Source organism: Dendrobates tinctorius, unplaced genomic scaffold (assembly GCF_039654945.1).
Source record: "Dendrobates tinctorius isolate UK_male_01 unplaced genomic scaffold, ASM3965494v1 ptg000162l, whole genome shotgun sequence".
Taxonomy (NCBI): domain Eukaryota; kingdom Metazoa; phylum Chordata; class Amphibia; order Anura; family Dendrobatidae; genus Dendrobates; species Dendrobates tinctorius.
The window spans coordinates 32,221,823-32,241,994 of NW_027361829.1; the positions used below are offsets into that span (position 1 = coordinate 32,221,823).

Below are 20,172 nucleotides of genomic sequence, written 5' to 3' on the forward strand. Positions count from 1 at the left end.
CATGTCGCAATTGGAAAACCCCTGATGTACCAAAACAGTGGAAACCCCCACAAATGACACCATTTTGGAAACCAGACCCCCCAAGGAACTTATCTAGATGTGTGGTGAGCACTGTGACCCCTCCAGTGCTTCACAGAAGTTTATAACGCCCGGGTGTGAAAATAAAAAAATCGTATTTTTTCCACAAACATGATCTTTAAGTCACCAATTTTTTTATTTTCCCAAGGGTACCAGGAGAAATTGGACCCCAACAGTTGTTGTCCAATTTGTCCTGAGTACGCTGATACCCCATATGTGGGAGAAAACTACTGTATGGGCACACGTCGGGTCTCGGAAGGGAAGTAGTGACGTTTGGGAATGCAGACTTTGATGGAATGGTCTGCGGGTGTCATGTGCGTTTGGAGAGCACCTAATGTACCTAAACTATTGAAACTCCCCACAAGTGACCCCATTTTGGAAACTAGATCCCCTGAGGAACTTATCTAGATGTGTGGTGAGCACTTTGAACCCCCAAATGCTTCACAGAAGTTTATAACGCCCGGGCGTGAAAATAAGATCATTTTTTTCCACAAAAATGATATTTTTGCCCCCAATTTTTAATTTTCCTAAGGGTAACAGGAGAAATTGGACCCCAAAAGTTGTTTTGCAATTTGTCCTGAGTAGGCTGATACCCCATATGTGGGAGTAAAACACTGTTTGGGCGCATGGCAGAGCTTGGAAGGGAAGGACCACCATTTGACTTTTTCAACTCAGAATTGGCTGGAATTGAGATCAGACGCCATGTTGCATTTGGAGAGCACCTGATGTGCCAAAACAGTGGAAACCCCCAATTCTAACTCCAACCCTAACCCCAACACACCCCTAACCCTATTCTCAGCCCTAACCCTGGCCCTAACCCTAGCCCTGGCCCTAACCCTAGCCCTAACCCTAATAGGAAAATGGAAATAAATACATTTTCTTTTAATTTTATTATTTTTCCCTAACTAAGGGGGTGATAACGGGGGGGGTTTGATTTACTATTTATGGCGGTTTTTATGTTTGGCAGCTGTCGCATGCTAAAAGAAGCTTTTTATTGTAAAAATAGTTTTTGCATCACCACATATTGAGAGCTATAATTTTTCCGGATTTTGACACACCGAGTTATGTGAGGTCTTATTTTTTGCGGGACGAGTTGACATTTTTATTGGTACCATTTTCGGGCATGTGACATTTTTTGATCGCTTTTTATTCCGATTTTTGGGACGCAGAATGAACAAAAACCAGCGTTTCATGAATTTCCTTTGGGGGGTGCGTTTACACCGTTCCGCATTCGATAAAATTGATAAAGCGGCTTTATTCTTCGGGTCAGTACGGTTACAGCGATGCCTCATTTAGATTGTTTTTTTATGTTTTGTCGGTTTTACGCAATGAAAACTATTTTATATAAAAAATAACTATTTTTGCATCACTTTATTCAGTGAGCTATAACTTTTTTATTTTTTCGCTGATGATGCTGTATGGCAGCTGGTTTTTTGCGGGACAAGATGACGTTTTCAGCGGTACCATGGATATTTATATGCGTCTTTTTGATCGCGCTATTGCACTTTTTGTTCGGCGGTATGATAAGAAATCATTATTTTTTGCTACTTTTTTTTTTTTTAAGGGGTTCACTAAAGGGGTTAACTAATGGGACAGTTTTATAGGGCAGGTCATTACGGACGCGGCAATACCAAATATCTGTACTTTTATTGATTTTTATTTTTTTTTTCATTTCCAAAAAATGAATTTATTGGGAGACTATTTTTTTTTTTTCTAATTTATTTGGCGATTTTTTTTAAATTATTTTAACACTTTTTTTTTTTTAACTTTATTACATTGTCCCAGGTGGGACATCACTGTCCCGTGACAGATCGCTGATCTGTCACATCACAGATCACTGTGACAGATCAGCGATCTGTCACAGGCAGTGCAGCAGGCTTCCTCGTGCCTGCGCTTTGCAGGCACTGAGGAAGCCGGCTCCCTGCAGGCCCCCGAAGGTCCCCGTCACCATCTTGGATTCGGGGGCCTGCAGGGAAGGAGCCCCCCCACAGCAGCGCTGCACATTACGCTGCCGTGGGGGGCTCAGGGAAGCACGGAGGGAGCCCCCTCTGTTATGATTGAGTCACCGTAGGAGGCAAAAACAGAAATGCTAGCTAAGTCCAGAAAACCAGAGAGGTTGGCAGCTATCGGATTGCAGACCCCTGATCCTATCACAACAACTAACAGTAGCCGTGGGGGGTTCCTACGATGCCCTAGACCCCTCGATCACAGCCGGAGAATTAAATAGGCCTAAAGCAAGAAAGGGGAAATCTAAACTGCCCCAGAGCAGACCCCAAAGCAATAGGCAGCCCCCAACATATAATGACGGTGAAGCAAGATGAAAACACTAACACAGACAGAAAGATAGACTGAGCAAAGACGGGGCCCAAACTACCTAGATAGGAAAGGACAGGAAGGCTGCTGTCTGCAATCCGTGAAAAACCCTATGTAAATAAGAGCCAACAGACTGACAGTGAAAAAGGCCCTGAAGACGCTAGGCTTCAAAAAAAGCTATGTCAGTACTCAGGAATATTCTGAAGACAGAGCAACCGGCAAAAGGAGATTCAGCTCATCCCAGCAGGGAATGGCAGAATCCAGAAAAGCAAGGAAAACAAAAACTAAACATAAATGCAAACAGGCAAAGCAGAAAACTTAGCTTTAGGGAAGCAGGAATCAGACTGGTGTCCTAGAAGTCCACAGAGAAATCACCCGCAGGGCAGAAGGGTGTCGGCAGCCTTATATCCAGTCAGTGACTCCACTCAGCCAGTCATCCTCATTCGGCTCAGGTGCCTGATAATCAGACTCATTACCTTCCTTTACCAGAATAGGGAGTTCATCAGACCTCAGTGACGAAGGGGAAAATGAACTCACAACACCCCTCCCTGCCGATGCCCCTGACACATTGTGCTGGGTGTCAGCTGTGATAATCAGCTGACGCCCGGCCGCGATCAGCGGCGTTCACCACGTGGGCGCTGCTGATCGCTATGACGTACTATCCCGTCCCTGGGAATTAAGTCCCAGGGCACATGGATGGGATAGTACGTCTCATGGCAGAAAGGGGTTAAGTTTATAATGAATTTGTACATCATCTGCCGCATCATTCTTTATTATAGATTAGCGAACTTCTACAGGGACTCGAACATAATATATGAGCACTCCCAGATGCTTGGATAAGATGTTATCTGACCATGTTCAGTCATCACTATTCTTTATCAATTAAGACAATTGTTTAGTGGCATGTATACAATATTTAGATAAGAATTTTATAGATTAGGAAAACAAAATAACACTGAATAAAAAGTTTATTCACAAATCATGCATTTGGCTTATAGTCATTACATGGTGTGTAACCCATGTATTTACTGTTCTCACCTGGAAAAGATGTATGAACTTTAGAAAGAACACAACCCATAGAAGTGTCTTGTAGATGCGAAATGGCCATCGTCCTCTCCCTCCTGCACATGCCCCCTGAGCAACGCAGTAATTTCCCACTTGATAGAGTAAAGGACTTTTAAGAAAAGGATTTGGTGAGTGTTGAAATGCTGATGTTATACAAGATTGAGGTATAGGATCTCAATAAGCGCTGAGTAGCCTGATGTCCGAAATTTTTCTTGCATGTTCACAAGCTGCGAATAGTTTTCTGTTATCGCTCCCCATTGCGCCGTGAATCCATGATGTAAAAGACCTGTAAGGCATTTTGCGGAGCCTCTTGTTCTCATTGTTATCTTGTACGCCCAACTCTTGGAACTTGTTGATATGCATTCAGTGCTATTTGTACAGTTTCTTGATGCTGACAAAACTTAAAAATTCATGCTCAGTGATGCATGAGAAATAAAGACTATACGCTTCCACATTAGAGACCTTCCTACAGTAGATGTTCTTCAAGTTAGTGAACATAATGATACAGTGAGAACAGGAACACCAGTCCAGGCCACATAACTTCGATGAATCAAGATCGACATGATTTTCCCTTAGTCGCTTGGTTAAAAAATATTGCTGTCAATAAATGAAACAAAAGGTTAATTGTAGATTTGAGCGAAACAGGTCGGTCAGAGTCAAAAGTCGCTGACTTTCGCCAAAGTCGGGTTTCGCCGAGCGAAACCCGACCATAGCGTGTGGTCGGCCATGTGGTCGGCGACCTGAGCGCCAAAGTCGGATTTCAGAGAATGCTTGCACGTGACATTTTTTTCAGCCAATGAGCAAGGACGTACACTGTGGGCAACGAGATGACATGTGCAGCGTCTGGAGAGAGAGAGAGATTTTGCGCACTTTAAAAAAGCGGTCCGGCATGTAGGTATCCTCCACTCCCTGCCGACTTTGCTTCCCCATTGACATGCATTGGGTTTTGTGTTTCAGTCGGACCTCTGACTTTTCCCGATAGTTGGCCGATTTCGTTCAACTCGACTTTTGAGAAAGTCAGATTTCATGAAACCCGACTCAACCCTAAAAAGGCAAAGTCGCTCTTCTCTACGCTCTACACTTGTAACTGTTTAGAAAAGCTCAAATATCAAAAGACTGACTGTCACTTCCAAGCAGAAAGACAAATGTGAACAGGTGCAAGCTAAGAGAGCCCCTCTGTATGTAACATGCAAATTAAAGCTACACTCTGAAATGCTATAGTATGTATACATTGACTATATGGAATTGCATTACTGCTGTAGAAAATTCGTTTTTTAACGTATTTTCTACAGTAATAATGCAATTCCAATTTCATATTTTCAATGTTTATTCACTATAGCTTTTCAGAGGGCAGCTTTCACCTCAAAACCTGTTTTCATCTTCCTGACCAGGCCAATTTTATCAATTCTGACCACTGTCACTTTATGAGGTCATAACTCTGGAACGCTTCAATAGATCCCATTTATTCTGAGAATGTTTTTTCATGACTTATTGAACTTCAAGGTAGTGTCAAAATTTATTTGATATGACTTACGTTTATTTGTAAAAAAAAAAAAATCGGAAATTTGGCAAAAATTTTGAAAATTTAGCATTTTTCAAACTTTTAATTTACATGCCCTTAAGTCAGAAAGTCATGTCACAAAAAAATTTATTAATATTTCTCACATGTCTACTTTACAGCAGCACAATTTTTGAAACATATATTTTTTTGTTGGGAAGTTGTAAGGGTTAAAAAGTTGACAGGCGATTTCTCATTTTTACAACAAAATGAACAAAACCATTTATTTAGGGACCACCTAACGTTTGAAAAGCTTCACCCCTCAAGGTGCGCAAAACCACATTCGAGAAGTATATTAACTCTTTACAGAAATTAATCGAATGTGGAGGGAAAAAGTGAACATACATTTTTTTCCTAAAAATGTTCCTTTAGACCCAAGTTTTTTACTTTTACAAGGATAACAGGAGAAAATGGACCATACAATTTGTTGTGCAATTTCTCCTGAGCATGCCAATACCCCCCATGGGAGGGCAAAACCACTGTTTGGGCGCTCGGAAGGGAAGGAGCGCCATTTTACTTTTTGAATGTAAAATTTTCTGGAATAATTAGCAGACACCATGTCGCATTTGGAGAGCCAAACAAGTGACACCATTTTGGAAACTAGACCCCTTTGGGACCTTATCTAGATGTGTAGTGAGCACCTTGATCCCCCAAGTGCTTCAGAAAAGTTTATAACGTTGAGCCGTAAAAATAACAAAAAAAAAAATCACATTTTTCCCACAAAAGTGTTTTTTAGCTCCAAATTTTGTATTTTCACAAGGGTAACAGGAGAAAATGTACCCAAAAATTTGTTGTGCAATTTCTCCTGCGTATACCGATATCCATATGTTGTTAAAACTACTTTTGAGGCATAGTAAAAAGCTCAGAAGGGAAGTAGTGCCATATTACAGTGCAGATTTTTCTGCACTGGTTTGAGAGTGCCATGTCACATTGGCAGAGCCTCTGAGGTGTCAGAACTGCATTACCCTCCTTATGTTATCCCAAGTGTGCAGTGATCATATTGACACCAAGGGTGTGTGTCATAGAATTTTATACAGTGCCTTGCGAAAGTATTCAGCTCCCTGGAATTTTTCAACCTTTTCCCACATATCATGCTTCAAACATAAAGATACCAAATGTAAATTTTTGGTGAAGAATCAGCAACAAGTGGAACACAATTGTGAACTTTAACGAAATTTATTGGTTATTTTACATTTTTGTGGAAATTCAAAAACTGAAAAGTGGAGCGTGCAATATTATTCGGACCCTTTACTTTCAGTCCAGAAGTTCATTGTGGATCTCTGAATGATTTAATGTTGTCCTAAATGACTAATGATGATAAATATAATCCACCTGTGTGTAATCAAGTCTCCGTATACATGCACCTGCTCTGTGATAGTCTCAGGGTTCTGTTTGAAGCACAGAGAGCATCATGAAGACCAAGGAACACAACACAACACAACACCACTGTTGTGGAGAAGCTTAAGGGTATGTGCACATGCTGCGGATTCTGCTGCAGATCCACAGCAAGTTTGGCCCTGCGAATCCGCAGCAGTTCCGCAGACATTGTACAGTACAATGATAGCCAATGGGATTTCAAATCCGCAGTGCACATGCTGCGGATTTTTCCGTGTGGATTTGCTGTGGTTTTAAATCCGCAGCATGTCAATTCTTTCTGCGGATTCCGCAGTGGTTTGCCACCTGTTCTTTTGCCAGGTGTCAATCCGCAGGGGAAAACCGCTGGCAAATCCGCAGGAAAACCGCAGGTCACTTTACCTGCAAATCCGCGCCGAAAAATCCGCAGGTGCATCCGCAGCGTGTGCACTCACCCTAAAGCCGGACTTGGATACAAAATGATTTCCAAAACTTTAAACATCCCAAGGAGCAATGTGCAAGCCATCATATTGAAATTGAAGGAGTATCATACCACTGCAAATCTACCAAGACCCGGCCGTCCCTCTAAACTTTCATCTCAAACAAGGAGAATACTGATCAGAGATGCAGTCAAGAGGCTAGTGATCACTCTGGATGAACTGCAGAGATCTACAGCTGAGATGGGACAGTCTGTCCATAGGACAATAATCAGTCGTACACTGCACAAATCTGGCCTTTATGGAAGAGTGGCAAGAAGAAAGCCATTTCTCAAAGGCATCCATAAAAAGTGTTGTTTAAAGTTTGCAACAAGCCACCTTGGAGACACACCAAACATGTGGAAGAAGGTGCTCTGGTCAGATGAAACCAAAATCGAACTTTTTGGCAACAATGCCAAACGACATGTCGACATGTTTGGTGTAAAGGTAACATAGCTCATCACCCTGAACACACCATCCCCACTGTCAAACATGGTGGTGGCAGCACAGCATCATGGTTTGTGCCTGCTTTTCTTCAGCAGGGACAGGGAAGATGGTTAAAATTGATGGGAAGATGGATGAAGCCAAATACAGGTCCATTCTTGAAGAAAACCTGTTGGAGTCTGCAAAAGACCAGAGACTGGGACGGAGATTTCAATAGAATGAAGAGGAGCAGCATCCAATCCAGGTGAGAAATATATAAATTTATTCAGCCATGGTAAAGTGCAACGTTTCAACCACCAAGTGGTCTTTTTCAAGCATACACAATAGTAAAAAGGGCGGTCTTTATATAGGCTCAAAAGGCCAATCAGCAAAATAAAGACGCCCACCAACCAAAGAACAACAGTAATACATATAATTACAAAATACAATAACATACAGTGTATAAAGACATAATAATGTGTATAAAACATCATTTTAAAAAAACAATAATAATCATGACGCAGTGTAATGAAAAATAAAGCCAATCACTTTCCTATCATAGCCAATCATAAAATGGCATCCTCAGTTGTCCTAGCAACCCTCAACCAATAGGTCACAAACTGACAAAAATCGGCACATAGCCAATCAAAGTGCTTCCTTGGAATCGGCGCCAAATCCAATAACCTATAGTGATTACCAACACATTACCTGATGTTCCCAGCGTTCCCAAATCCCCATCAGCCTAGCCGAAGCGGTACAAAACACCAGAGCCATGACATCAGCAATCGCGACGCAGAAGTCAAAATCCCGCGACACACCATCGCCAAACTCCCGCACATGCGCATCAGCGCACAGAGAACTTCCAGGTGACCGCTAAATCAATAAACCTTGCGATGCCACGCTAGTCAAATCTCGCGCCTGCGCAATCGCGCATTAAGAATACTATAGTGACCACAATGTCAACTAAATTTACAGCGCCTGCGCAGAGGCGCACAGCAAATGTAACACAATCCAGAGGGCGGTCACATGGCTAGTACCGTTACATGTCACATGCCACTGTATAAATCAGGTCAATAAAGCAGCGTTATAAATGTAATAACCTAGGGAATCCTATATACCTCAACATAGTTGAATTATAGTTGATTTACAGGGTGATATCCAAACGGTCACCTGACCAATCACATAACTCAAATATTATTGATCATCAATCACATAATAATGTAAATGTATCCCATAATATAAACGGGACCTAAAATGAAAAACACTGCAATGCAACCCAATACACTTTTGACATCCAACAACTTTATTGTCATATTCACAAAAAAAAGAAGAGAAGGGGAGGGGGGAAAAAAAGAGGGGAAGGGCAAGAGGACATGGGGATTATCATTGTAATTTTACATAAATAGACCAACAAGTCTTCAGGGAAATTCAATCCCCATGTCCTCAAGTCATTACACTGCATCATTCCTGCAAAAACACAGAAAAAATATAATTAAAATCAATCAACACTGTTGAAAAACAAAGGATGACGTGTCAAGACTCGTGTGGACTACTTAGTACAAATCTGTAGATTGTAATCAATATTCAAACCCTTCGGTTGAAGGGTGCCCAAGATCGAAATCCATCTCAGCTCTTTCCTTTTCAATAATGTAATCCTGTCACCACCCCGCCTTAACAATGGGACCCCATCTATCACCCTAAATCTTAATTGATTCACGGAATGTCTACAATCAACAAAATGCTTCGGTATTGGAAGTTCCAAAAGTTGTGTTCTAATGGTACTCTTGTGTTTACTGATACGTGCCCTAATTTCCATGGTAGTTTCCCCTACATATATTAACCCACATGGACAAACAATCATGTAGACAACAAAACTGGAGGAACACGTGAATCTTTCCTTAATCAAGAATTTTTTTCCAGTAAGTGGATGAAAAAAACAATCCCCTTTGATCATATTCCCACAGCAAGCACATCCAAGGCATGGAAAATTACCCACAGTCAAAGGGCCCAATGTCAATTGTCGCAACATTTTACTAGATCCCACATCAGCCTTAACCAATTTATCACGTAAATTACGTCCACGTCGATAGGATGAAATAGGTCTAATAGTAAACTCAGGGATGTCAGGTAATCCCCTACGCAATACATCCCAATGTTTATTTAAAATCCCATTGATCTTATCACTAACAGGACAAAAAGTGGATACAAATGGAACCCGTTTAACGGGTAACCTGTCGCGTTTCCGAGAAATGTCATCAACTGTCAAATTCATGGCCCTATCCTTAAAGTTTTTAACCTGCCTTCCTGGATACCCCCTGTTGGTAAATTTTTCACACATTTCATCAAGTCTATCATTTATCCTGTTTTCATCCTTGACTATTCTACGTACTCGTAGCATCTGACTCCAAGGCAAAGACTCTACCATCTTCCTTGGATGATTACTGCTAAAAAGCAAAAGGCTGTTCCTATCCGTTTCTTTCACATATAGGTCTGTACATAATACATTCCCTTCCTTATATACCAATGTGTCCAAAAATTGGACTTGAGTAGAAGATTGTGTCAAAGTAAACTTCAATTCTGGATAAACGTCATTCAACTCGATATGGAAATTGCATAGATCCTCAAAACTCCCATCCCATATACAAAAGACATCGTCGATGTAGTGCCACCAGGCCCGAACGTGACCCCAAAAGATGGACTTGTACACAAAACGATCCTCAAATACCGCCATGTAGATGTTTGCATAAGTCGGGGCCACATTGGACTCCATGGCGGTACCCCTAATCTGCAGGTAAAAATCATCCCCAAAAAGAAAATAATTCTTCCTGAGGATGAAACCTAACAGAGTGAGAATCATCTGTGCACACTCAGGGGCCACATCAGAGCCTGATAACACCACATCGACAGCCTCCAACCCTTTATCATGCTGGATTGATGTGTACAATGAGGTTACATCAAACGAGACTAATAATGTATCAGAATCAACCTCCACATCCTTAATTTTATTAAAAAAATCATTGGTATCCATAATATAAGATCGTGCTGATGTAGCAAACTGTCGCAAGACTTTATCCAAAAAAATAGCCACTTTATTAAAAAGTGAACCTCTCCCGGATACAATTGGGCGTCCGGGAGGGTTGTAGAGATCCTTGTGGATCTTTGGCAAAGTGTATAGAATTGGTGTTATCGGAGTATCTACAATCAAAAAATCATGTAGCTTCTGGTCAATCAATCCATCAGCATAACCACCATCAACCAGAGAATGCAACTCACCGAGAAACCGAGAGGTGGGATCACAAGTCAATTTGAGGTAAACATCCCCATCTGACAACTGTTGTAAAATCTCAGCCTTATATTTATTAGTATCCATCACAACCACCGCTCCACCTTTGTCAGCATTTTTGATTGTAATAGCCGTATTATCCGATAACCTCTGTAGAGCCTGTTTCTCAGCTAAACTGAGGTTATGTTTACCAAAATGACGAGTATTTTTTCTCAACTGTGCAACATCCCTTTCAACCAACTGGACATATGATTCAACAAAATTATTCTTAGCAGGTGGTTGAAAATTACTCTTAGAGTGCAATCCAACACCCTGCAAAGTAAACTGCGTGGAATCACCAACAGATGAGGAATCAGATAGCACCTGTTTCCCTGCAAAAAAAGAGGTTAATCGAAGTCTCCTAAAGAACGAAAAAAGGTCACATTCAGTCTCAAACCAATCGGGAGAATTCATAGGACAAAATGACAATCCCTTCGATAAAATGTCATAATCAGCTTTAGATAACTCACACGAGGAGATAATTTGGTGGTCAATATCATGCACTTGGAGATGGATACTGACAAGACTCAGTTGGATGAGAAATTATTAAAATATCTTGCTGACATTGAAAAGACTAAGAGAACGAAGTGGTTCCGTGATGCTGAGGACTATAAATCTGGACGTATTTTTTCATGGCATATGAATACAGGGTCTTTTTCTTTCAAGAAAAGGGAGAGACCAACACAGATGCGTAAACGTAGAAAACCACAAGAAAGACAACATCGGGATTTCGGTTTCACTACAGCTGAGTCGGATTCTACGGATGATACAAATATGGGTGCTTCCTCCTCTTCCTTTGTTTTTTTAGGGAAGGACAAAACCGACACAACAAAGGTAAAAGAAGGATCCGGCGAGGTGGAAGGAAACATGGGCGCAAGAAGAGATTTGCAGAAGCAGGGGAAGAGTTACAATCCCTCAATGAGGACTCGCAATATGGAGGGGAGACGGAAAGGCCTGTGAAGCATGATAATTTGGTGGTCAATATCTCCTCGTGTGAGTTATCTAAAGCTGATTATGACATTTTATCGAAGGGATTGTCATTTTGTCCTATGAATTCTCCCGATTGGTTTGAGATTGAATGTGACCTTTTTTCGTTCTTTAGGAGACTTCGATTAACCTCTTTTTTTGCAGGGAAACAGGTGCTATCTGATTCCTCATCTGTTGGTGATTCCGCGCAGTTTACTTTGCAGGGTGTTGGATTGCACTCTAAGAGTAATTTTCAACCACCTGCTAAGAATAATTTTGTTGAATCATATGTCCAGTTGGTTGAAAGGGATGTTGCACAGTTGAGAAAAAATACTCGTCATTTTGGTAAACATAACCTCAGTTTAGCTGAGAAACAGGCTCTACAGAGGTTATCGGATAATACGGCTATTACAATCAAAAATGCTGACAAAGGTGGAGCGGTGGTTGTGATGGATACTAATAAATATAAGGCTGAGATTTTACAACAGTTGTCAGATGGGGATGTTTACCTCAAATTGACTTGTAATCCCACCTCTCGGTTTCTCGGTGAGTTGCATTCTCTGGTTGATGGTGGTTATGCTGATGGATTGATTGACCAGAAGCTACATGATTTTTTGATTGTAGATACTCCGATAACACCAATTCTATACACTTTGCCAAAGATCCACAAGGATCTCTACAACCCTCCCGGACGCCCAATTGTATCCGGGAGAGGTTCACTTTTTAATAAAGTGGCTATTTTTTTGGATAAAGTCTTGCGACAGTTTGCTACATCAGCACGATCTTATATTATGGATACCAATGATTTTTTGAATAAAATTAAGGATGTGGAGGTTGATTCTGATACATTATTAGTCTCGCTTGATGTAACCTCATTGTACACATCAATCCAGCATTATAAAGGGTTGGAGGCTGTCGATGTGGTGTTATCAGGCTCTGACGTGGCCCCTGAGTGTGCACAGATGATTCTCACTCTGTTAGGTTTCATCCTCAGGAAGAATTATTTTCTTTTTGGGGATGATTTTTACCTGCAGATTAGGGGTACCGCCATGGGGTCCAATGTGGCCCCGACTTATGCAAACATCTACATGGCGGTATTTTAGGATCGTTTTGTGTACAAGTCCATCTTTTGGGGTCACGTTCGGGCCTGGTGGCGCTACATCGACGATGTCTTTTGTATATGGGATGGGAGTTTTGAGGATCTATGCAATTTCCATATCGAGTTGAATGACGTTTATCCAGAATTGAAGTTTACTTTGACACAATCTTCTACTCAAGTCCAATTTTTGGACACATTGGTATATAAGGAAGGGAATGTATTATGTACAGACCTATATGTGAAAGAAACGGATAGGAACAGCCTTTTGCTTTTTAGCAGTAATCATCCAAGGAAGATGGTAGAGTCTTTGCCTTGGAGTCAGATGCTACGAGTACATAGAATAGTCAAGGATGAAAACAGGATAAATGATAGACTTGATGAAATGTGTGAAAAATTTACCAACAGGGGGTATCCAGGAAGGCAGGTTAAAAACTTTAAGGATAGGGCCATGAATTTGACAGTTGATGACATTTCTCGGAAACGCGACAGGTTACCCGTTAAACGGGTTCCATTTGTATCCACTTTTGTCCTGTTAGTGATAAGATCAATGGGATTTTAAATAAACATTGGGATGTATTGCGTAGGGGATTACCTGAAATCCCTGAGTTTACTATTAGACCTATTTCATCCTATCGATGTGGACGTAATTTACGTGATAAATTGGTTAAGGCTGATGTGGGATCTAGTAAAATGTTGCGACAATTGACATTGGGCCCTTTGACTATGGGTAATTTTCCATGCCTTGGATGTGCTTGCTGTGGGAATATGACCAAAGGGGATTGTTTTTTTCATCCACTTACTGGAAAAAAAATTCTTGATTAAGGAAAGATTCACGTGTTCCTCCAGTTTTGTTGTCTACATGATTGTTTGTCCATGTGGGTTAATATATGTAGGGGAAACTACCATGGAAATTAGGGCACGTATCAGTAAACACAAGAGTACCATTAGAACACAACTTTTGGAACTTCCAATACCGAAGCATTTTGTTGATTGTAGACATTCCGTGAATCAATTAAGATTTAGGGTGATAGATGGGGTCCCATTGCTAAGGCGGGGTGGTGACAGGATTACATTATTGAAAAGGAAAGAGCTGAGATGGATTTCGATCTTGGGCACCCTTCAACCGAAGGGTTTGAATATTGATTACAATCTACAGATTTGTACTAAGTAGTCCACACGAGTCTTGACACGTCATCCTTTGTTTTTCAACAGTGTTGATTGATTTTAATTATATTTTTTCTGTGTTTTTGCAGGAATGATGCAGTGTAATGACTTGAGGACATGGGGATTGAATTTCCCTGAAGACTTGTTGGTCTATTTATGTAAAATTACATTGATAATCCCCATGCCCTCTTGCCCTTCCCCTCTTTTTTTCCCCCCTCCCCTTCTCTTCTTTTTTTTGTGAATATGACAATAAAGTTGTTGGATGTCAAAAGTGTATTGGGTTACATTGCAGTGTTTTTCATTTTAGGTCCCGTTTATATTATGGGATACATTTACATTATTATGTGATTGATGATCAATAATATTTGAGTTATGTGATTAGTCAGGTGACCGTTTGGATATCACCCTGTAAATCAACTATAATTCAACTATGTTGAGGTATATAGGATTCCCTAGGTTATTACATTTATAACGCTGCTTTATTGACCTGATTTATACAGTGGCATTTGACTAGCGTGGCATCGCAAGGTTTATTGATTTAGCGGTCACCTGGAAGTTCTCTGTGCGCTGATGCGCATGTGCGGGAGTTTGGCGATGGTGTGTCGCGGGATTTTGACTTCTGCGTCGCGATTGCTGATGTCATGGCTCTGGTGTTTTGTACCGCTTCGGCTAGGCTGATGGGGATTTGGGAACGCTGGGAACATCAGGTAATGTGTTGGTAATCACTATAGGTTATTGGATTTGGCGCCGATTCCAAGGAAGCACTTTGATTGGCTATGTGCCGATTTTTGTCAGTTTGTGACCTATTGGTTGAGGGTTGCTAGGACAACTGAGGATGCCATTTTATGATTGGCTATGATAGGAAAGTGATTGGCTTTATTTTTCTTTACACTGCGTCATGATTATTATTGTTTTTTTAAAATGATGTTTTATACACATTATTATGTCTTTATACACTGTATGTTATTGTATTTTGTAATTATATGTATTACTGTTGTTCTTTGGTTGGTGGGCGTCTTTATTTTGCTGATTGGCCTTTTGAGCCTATATAAAGACCGCCCTTTTTACTATTGTGTATGCTTGAAAAAGACCACTTGGTGGTTGAAACGTTGCACTTTACCATGGCTGAATAAATTTATATATTTCTCACCTGGATTGGATGCTGCTCCTCTTCATTCTATTGGAATTCTTGTGGTCCTGTTGGGTCTCTGGATGGTGAGCGTGCATCCCCCTGATCCTGCAAGTGCTGTTTGCCATTTTTCTTTTTATGGGACGGAGATTTGTCTTCCAGCAAGTCAATGATCCCAAACATAAAGCAAAATCTACAATGGAATGATTCACAAATAAACGTATCCAGGTTTTAGAATGGCCAAGTCAAATTCCAGACATGAATCCAATCGAGAATCTATGGAAAGAGCTGAAAACTCCTGTTCACAAACGATCTCCATCAAACCTCACATACTCGAGCTGTTTGCCAAGGAAGAATGGGCAAGAATTTCAATCTCTCGATGTACAAAACTGATAGAGACATACCCCAAGCGACTTGCAGCTGTAATCGCAGCAAAAGGTGGCGCAACAAAGAATTAAGTTAAAGGGGCCGAATAATATTGCACGCCCCACTTTTCAGTTTTTGAATTTCCACAAAAATTTAAAATAATCAATAAATTTTGTTCAACTTCACAATTGTGTCCCACTTGTTGTTGATTCTTCACCAAAAATTTACATTTGTTATCCTTATGTGTGGAGCATGATATGTGGGAAAAGGTTGAAAAGTTCCAGAGAGGCGAATACTTAATAAAAATAATAATAATAAATTTTATTTCTATAGCGCCTACATATTCCGCAGCTCTTTACATTTCAGAGGGGAATACTTTCGCAAGGCACTGTACCATTTCAAAGGGGAATACTTTCGCAAGGCACTGTACCATTGGGCAGTGTAAGAAAAAATAATTTACATTTTTACCACAAAGATTGTGTTAGCCCCAAGTTTTACATTTTCATAGAGGGAAATGGCTAAAAATTGCACCAAAATGTGTCCTACAATTGCTGCTGAATGTAGAAATACCCCATATGTGTAGAGTACTGCTTAGCTACACGATGAGACTTGAAAGGAACGGAGAACTATTGTCTCCTGGAGCGGAGATTTTCCTAGAATAGTTTGTGGACTCTATATACAGAACCACTAAGTGCTAGAAAAGCAGAATACCTCAAGTGACCCCATATTAGAAATTATACTCCTTTGGGAATTTATCTACAGGTGTACTAATGATTTTGACTCCATGACTGTTTTCCAGAAACAAGCAGTAGTGGATGTTGCTGACTGAAAATTGCAAACTGCCATTGTAGTGACCAGTACCTTATAGTGATAAGTACGTTATGTCCAACTCATGCTTCTGGAGGCATGCACCCGAAATTAGGCGGGCTCTCATCACTTCAGAAATGCCAGACATAGGTGCTAACTGTGGTTTAGGCACACTTGGGCTCAGAAGGGGGGCATTTGGATTTGGGAGCGCAGAATTTGCTGAATTTCTTTTAGTAGGCGAGGAGCCATTTCTCTTTTCCAGAGCCTTTGTGCTACCAGTAACGTGGAAGCCCCTATATTTCTGTTAACAGATGACAGACCTAAGTGAGGACTTGCCTTTTTTTTTGCTTGAGTTGAAGCTTTTATTGGGAACATTTTACATAATGTTTGGGATCACATTTATCCTCTACTCTACGCTAAGCACTTTCTTTCGGGTTTCCATCTAAATCTCCGAGTGGCATGATTCAGATGAAACCCCTGAGGGATCCTTTCACTATAATGAGGCAGCAGAGTTACTCTAGACTCCGTCAGGCCTCTGTTCAGCGTTGTCCTTTGCAGAAGTGCACAAAACTGTCATCAGCCACACTTTCATACAATCCTAAAATGATGGACACTGCTGGATCATAGGTCCTGTGGCATCCACAGTGCCTCCATCTGCCTCATTTTAGGGAATCTTCCGACGGGGGTTCCGTCTGAGTCACATGTTTCAGAGATTTGTATGGAAACCACGGTGTAAGCGCTCAGCACAGAGCGCAGGATAAATGTGAGCAGAGCTTTACTGCGATCTTTGGGAGGCATAATGGAAAAAAATCAACAGCAGGCGAAGAATTATATATATAGGAATTATCTTTTTTTCTTTTTTTATTCTTTATTTGGAGATTTTTTTGAAATTTTTTACACTTTTTAACAACTTTTAAAACTTTTTACATTGTCCCAGGATGGGAAATCAGTGTGCAGTAACAGATCGCTGATCTGATACTCTGCAATGCTTCTGCACTGCAGAGCATCAGATCAGCATCTGATAGGAAGGGAAGTAGGCGATTCAGCTCCTGCTTAGTAGGCACAGAGAAGCCACCTTCCCTGAAGGACTCCGCAGCCATCTTGCCGTCAGAGGTCACCATGGAGACCATCAGCACAACACAATCACAAATTAACTCCATCTTGATGACCTGGAGAATCATAGTGGCAGGACAATTTTAGCATTTTGTGAACATGGTAAAAAAAAAGCCAAAAAAACAATTGTGGAATTGCACTTTTTTTGCAATTTTACAGCACTTCAATTTTTTGTCCTGTTTTCCAGTACACGATATGGTAAAATCAATGATGTAGTTCAAAAGTACAACTTGTCCTGCAAAAAACAACAACAAGCCCTCACACAGCCATATTGATGGAAAAATAAAAAGATATGGATCTGGGGAGCAAAAAAATGAAAAATGCCAAGGTGGTGAAGGAATTAAAAGTGGGTCCCATGTATGCCTCAACCTCCATCTTGATAGTGCACCCTGTCAAAATAAAATGTGACTTCAACATCCAGTGGTGGTCAACTTTCTTTATTTTGGCATCATATAATACAAAAACAATATCAATGTTTTGACCTCTGGAATAAGCTGGGGAATTTATGAAGCTTGACTATAGGTTGATACGTTGATAATACAACGTTAGCCATCACTGGATGCTGAAGCCACCTTTCTTTACTTGGGTTTTGCTTGGGGAAAACGGATCATCCCACCTTTTGGGTCTACACGGTCAGGCTTGTCCAGTCTCACCACCACTATCGTTAGTGCACATTTTCGTCACTCGACAAATGTGCACTGACCGTATGCATATACTCAAAGTGGACTGGGCCTAACCTCTGCATGAAAGAGACTACTTTTGTAAACTTACTTCATTGTCAAACTCTGGTTCCTAGGGGGCGTGGCCTGGTTGAGCATGTGAGAGGCCACATTGCGGGAGAGCTTGGGGGACATCTACCTGCACATCACTCCACTGGGCCCCCTAATATCCAAAAACAGAAATAATACTTACTTGAAAATCCTCTGAATCATGAAGTGACCTGCCATATAAGCTACAATGAGGCATTGAGGCCAGAGTACGAAAAAAGAGCCACTCGCAGTCCTGCCCTGAAGCACCTCATTAACTGAAAATTGATTTCTTCAACCCAGATATCATTTTCATCAGTGCAACGGTGCCAATTTGACAATGCCTGTAGCTTACTTAGCAAAATCCTGCTGACAGGTTCGCTTTACAGATAAATTTGCTCACAGTCATCTAGATGGTGGTTACCGTAAAGCCACAGAGATCTGACATGGTCGTGGTACATAAGAGCCATGGTTCGGGATAGGGGAAACATCAATGTCTTCAGGGTCCTTATCACATTTGAGATCAAACTTCTGTAGCAGATATGTAAGGAACAAGAAAATTTCCATACGTGCAAGTCCTTCACCAAGACAAACACGCTTCCCTGTAAAAAGAATGAGAAAGTGGGTCTGAGCTGAAAAGGTAAATTAATGTGTATGCAAAATGTAAATGCATATGAACACATGACCTTTACACAGAGAAAACCAAAAACAAAACAAATATCCTAAAAATAAAAAAGTAAAAAATAAATTGCAAAAATTGCATGATAGTAGTAATAATAATAAGGGTATTTAGTTAACATAATTAACATGCAATTTTTGCAATTTATTTTTTACTTTTTTATTTCAGGATATTTGTCTTGCTTTTGGTTTTCCCTGTAAAAAGAATACATAGGTTTGCATTTTTCGAATCCAGCTGCATCCCCAAAACAAAGCCCAATACGAGACATCTGTAGGTCTGTAAGCAAAATCTTGGCAGTCCCATACGGTGTCTGTATTGTACAGTATCATGAAAGTATGTTGATTCAATTTTCCTATAATTCTGTATGAATCTGTAATTAAAGCATGTTTCATGGACTCAGGCACTAGGCTAGGGCTACACAGTGACAAAAATCGCACAACAGTGAAAGCGTACTGACTAGAGTTGAGCGAAACGGGTCGAAAAATTTCAAAAGTCGCCGAATTTTGGCAAAGTCGGGTTTCATGAAACGAAACCCGACCCTAGGATGAGGTCGGCCACGAGGTCGGCGACTTACGCGCCAAAGTCGCGTTTCAAAAGTTTGTTTTGCGCTCTTTTTCAGCCAATCAGGATCCACGGACACTGTGGGCAACGTGATGACATAGGCAGGGGTCACCACCATCTTTCAGAAGGGCATGCAAGTGATTGGCTTGCTTTGGTGGGCGTCACAGGGGTTATAAAAGGGCGTGCACGCCGACCACCATCTTACTTCTGCCGATCTTAGCATAGGGAGAGGTTGCTGATTCTGTAGGGAGAGCGTTAGGCAGGGAAGAAGAAAAAAAAACTGCTTCTGCTGCTAGCGATTTTGCCTGTACAACACACCAGTCACTGTGTGTGCAGTGCAAGGGGAGACTATATTGTGGTGGATCAGCGGTGTTGGTTGTTAGGCTGACTTCTAAGGCTTCCTGACAGCTGCATTGCTGTTTACCCACTGCTCTGCAAACTGCTTTTTTAAAAGCAATCCCAATTTTTTTTTTTGTCCTGCTGAGGTACTGAGCGTGCATCTTTTCACACCATACAGCATCAGTGGGCCGCACACAATCCAAAAGTGTCCAGTGTCCACTAGTGTCTGCAGAAATTCAAAATCTCCCTTATCCTGTAGTCACTTTTTTCACACCTGTGCCATCGAGCCTGTGACATAGCGCTCTGATATTCAGTGGGCCTCACACAATCCAAAAGTGTCCAGTGTCCACTAGTGTCTGCAGAAATTCAAAATCTCCCTTATCCTGTAGTCACTTTTTTCACACCTGTGCCATCGAGCCTGTGACTTAGCGCTCTGATATTCAGTGGGCCTCACACAATCCAAAAGTGTCCAGTGTCCACTAGTGTCTGCAGAAATTCAAAATCTCCCTTATCCTGTAGTCACTTTCTTCACACCTGTGCCATCGAGTCTGTGACATAGCGCTCTGATATTCAGTGGGCCTCACACAATCCAAAAGTGTCCAGTGTCCACAAGTG

At 41.1% G+C, this 20,172-nt stretch overlaps 1 protein-coding gene across 1 annotated transcript in view; it reads right to left on the reverse strand.

Annotated features, from left to right (window-relative positions):
• Window positions 1-3,341: 3,341 nt before the first annotated feature.
• LOC141052686 (cytochrome P450 2A5-like) overlaps window positions 3,342-20,172 on the reverse strand; it is a 95,162-nt gene continuing 78,331 nt past the window's right edge. The window contains exons 9-10 of the mRNA XM_073549940.1: window positions 18,403-18,580; window positions 3,342-4,053 (exon numbers count right to left, since the gene is read on the reverse strand). Coding sequence (XP_073406041.1) covers window positions 4,041-4,053; window positions 18,403-18,580 — 191 coding nt within the window. The 3' untranslated portion in view covers window positions 3,342-4,040. The remainder of the gene's footprint in view (window positions 4,054-18,402; window positions 18,581-20,172) is intronic.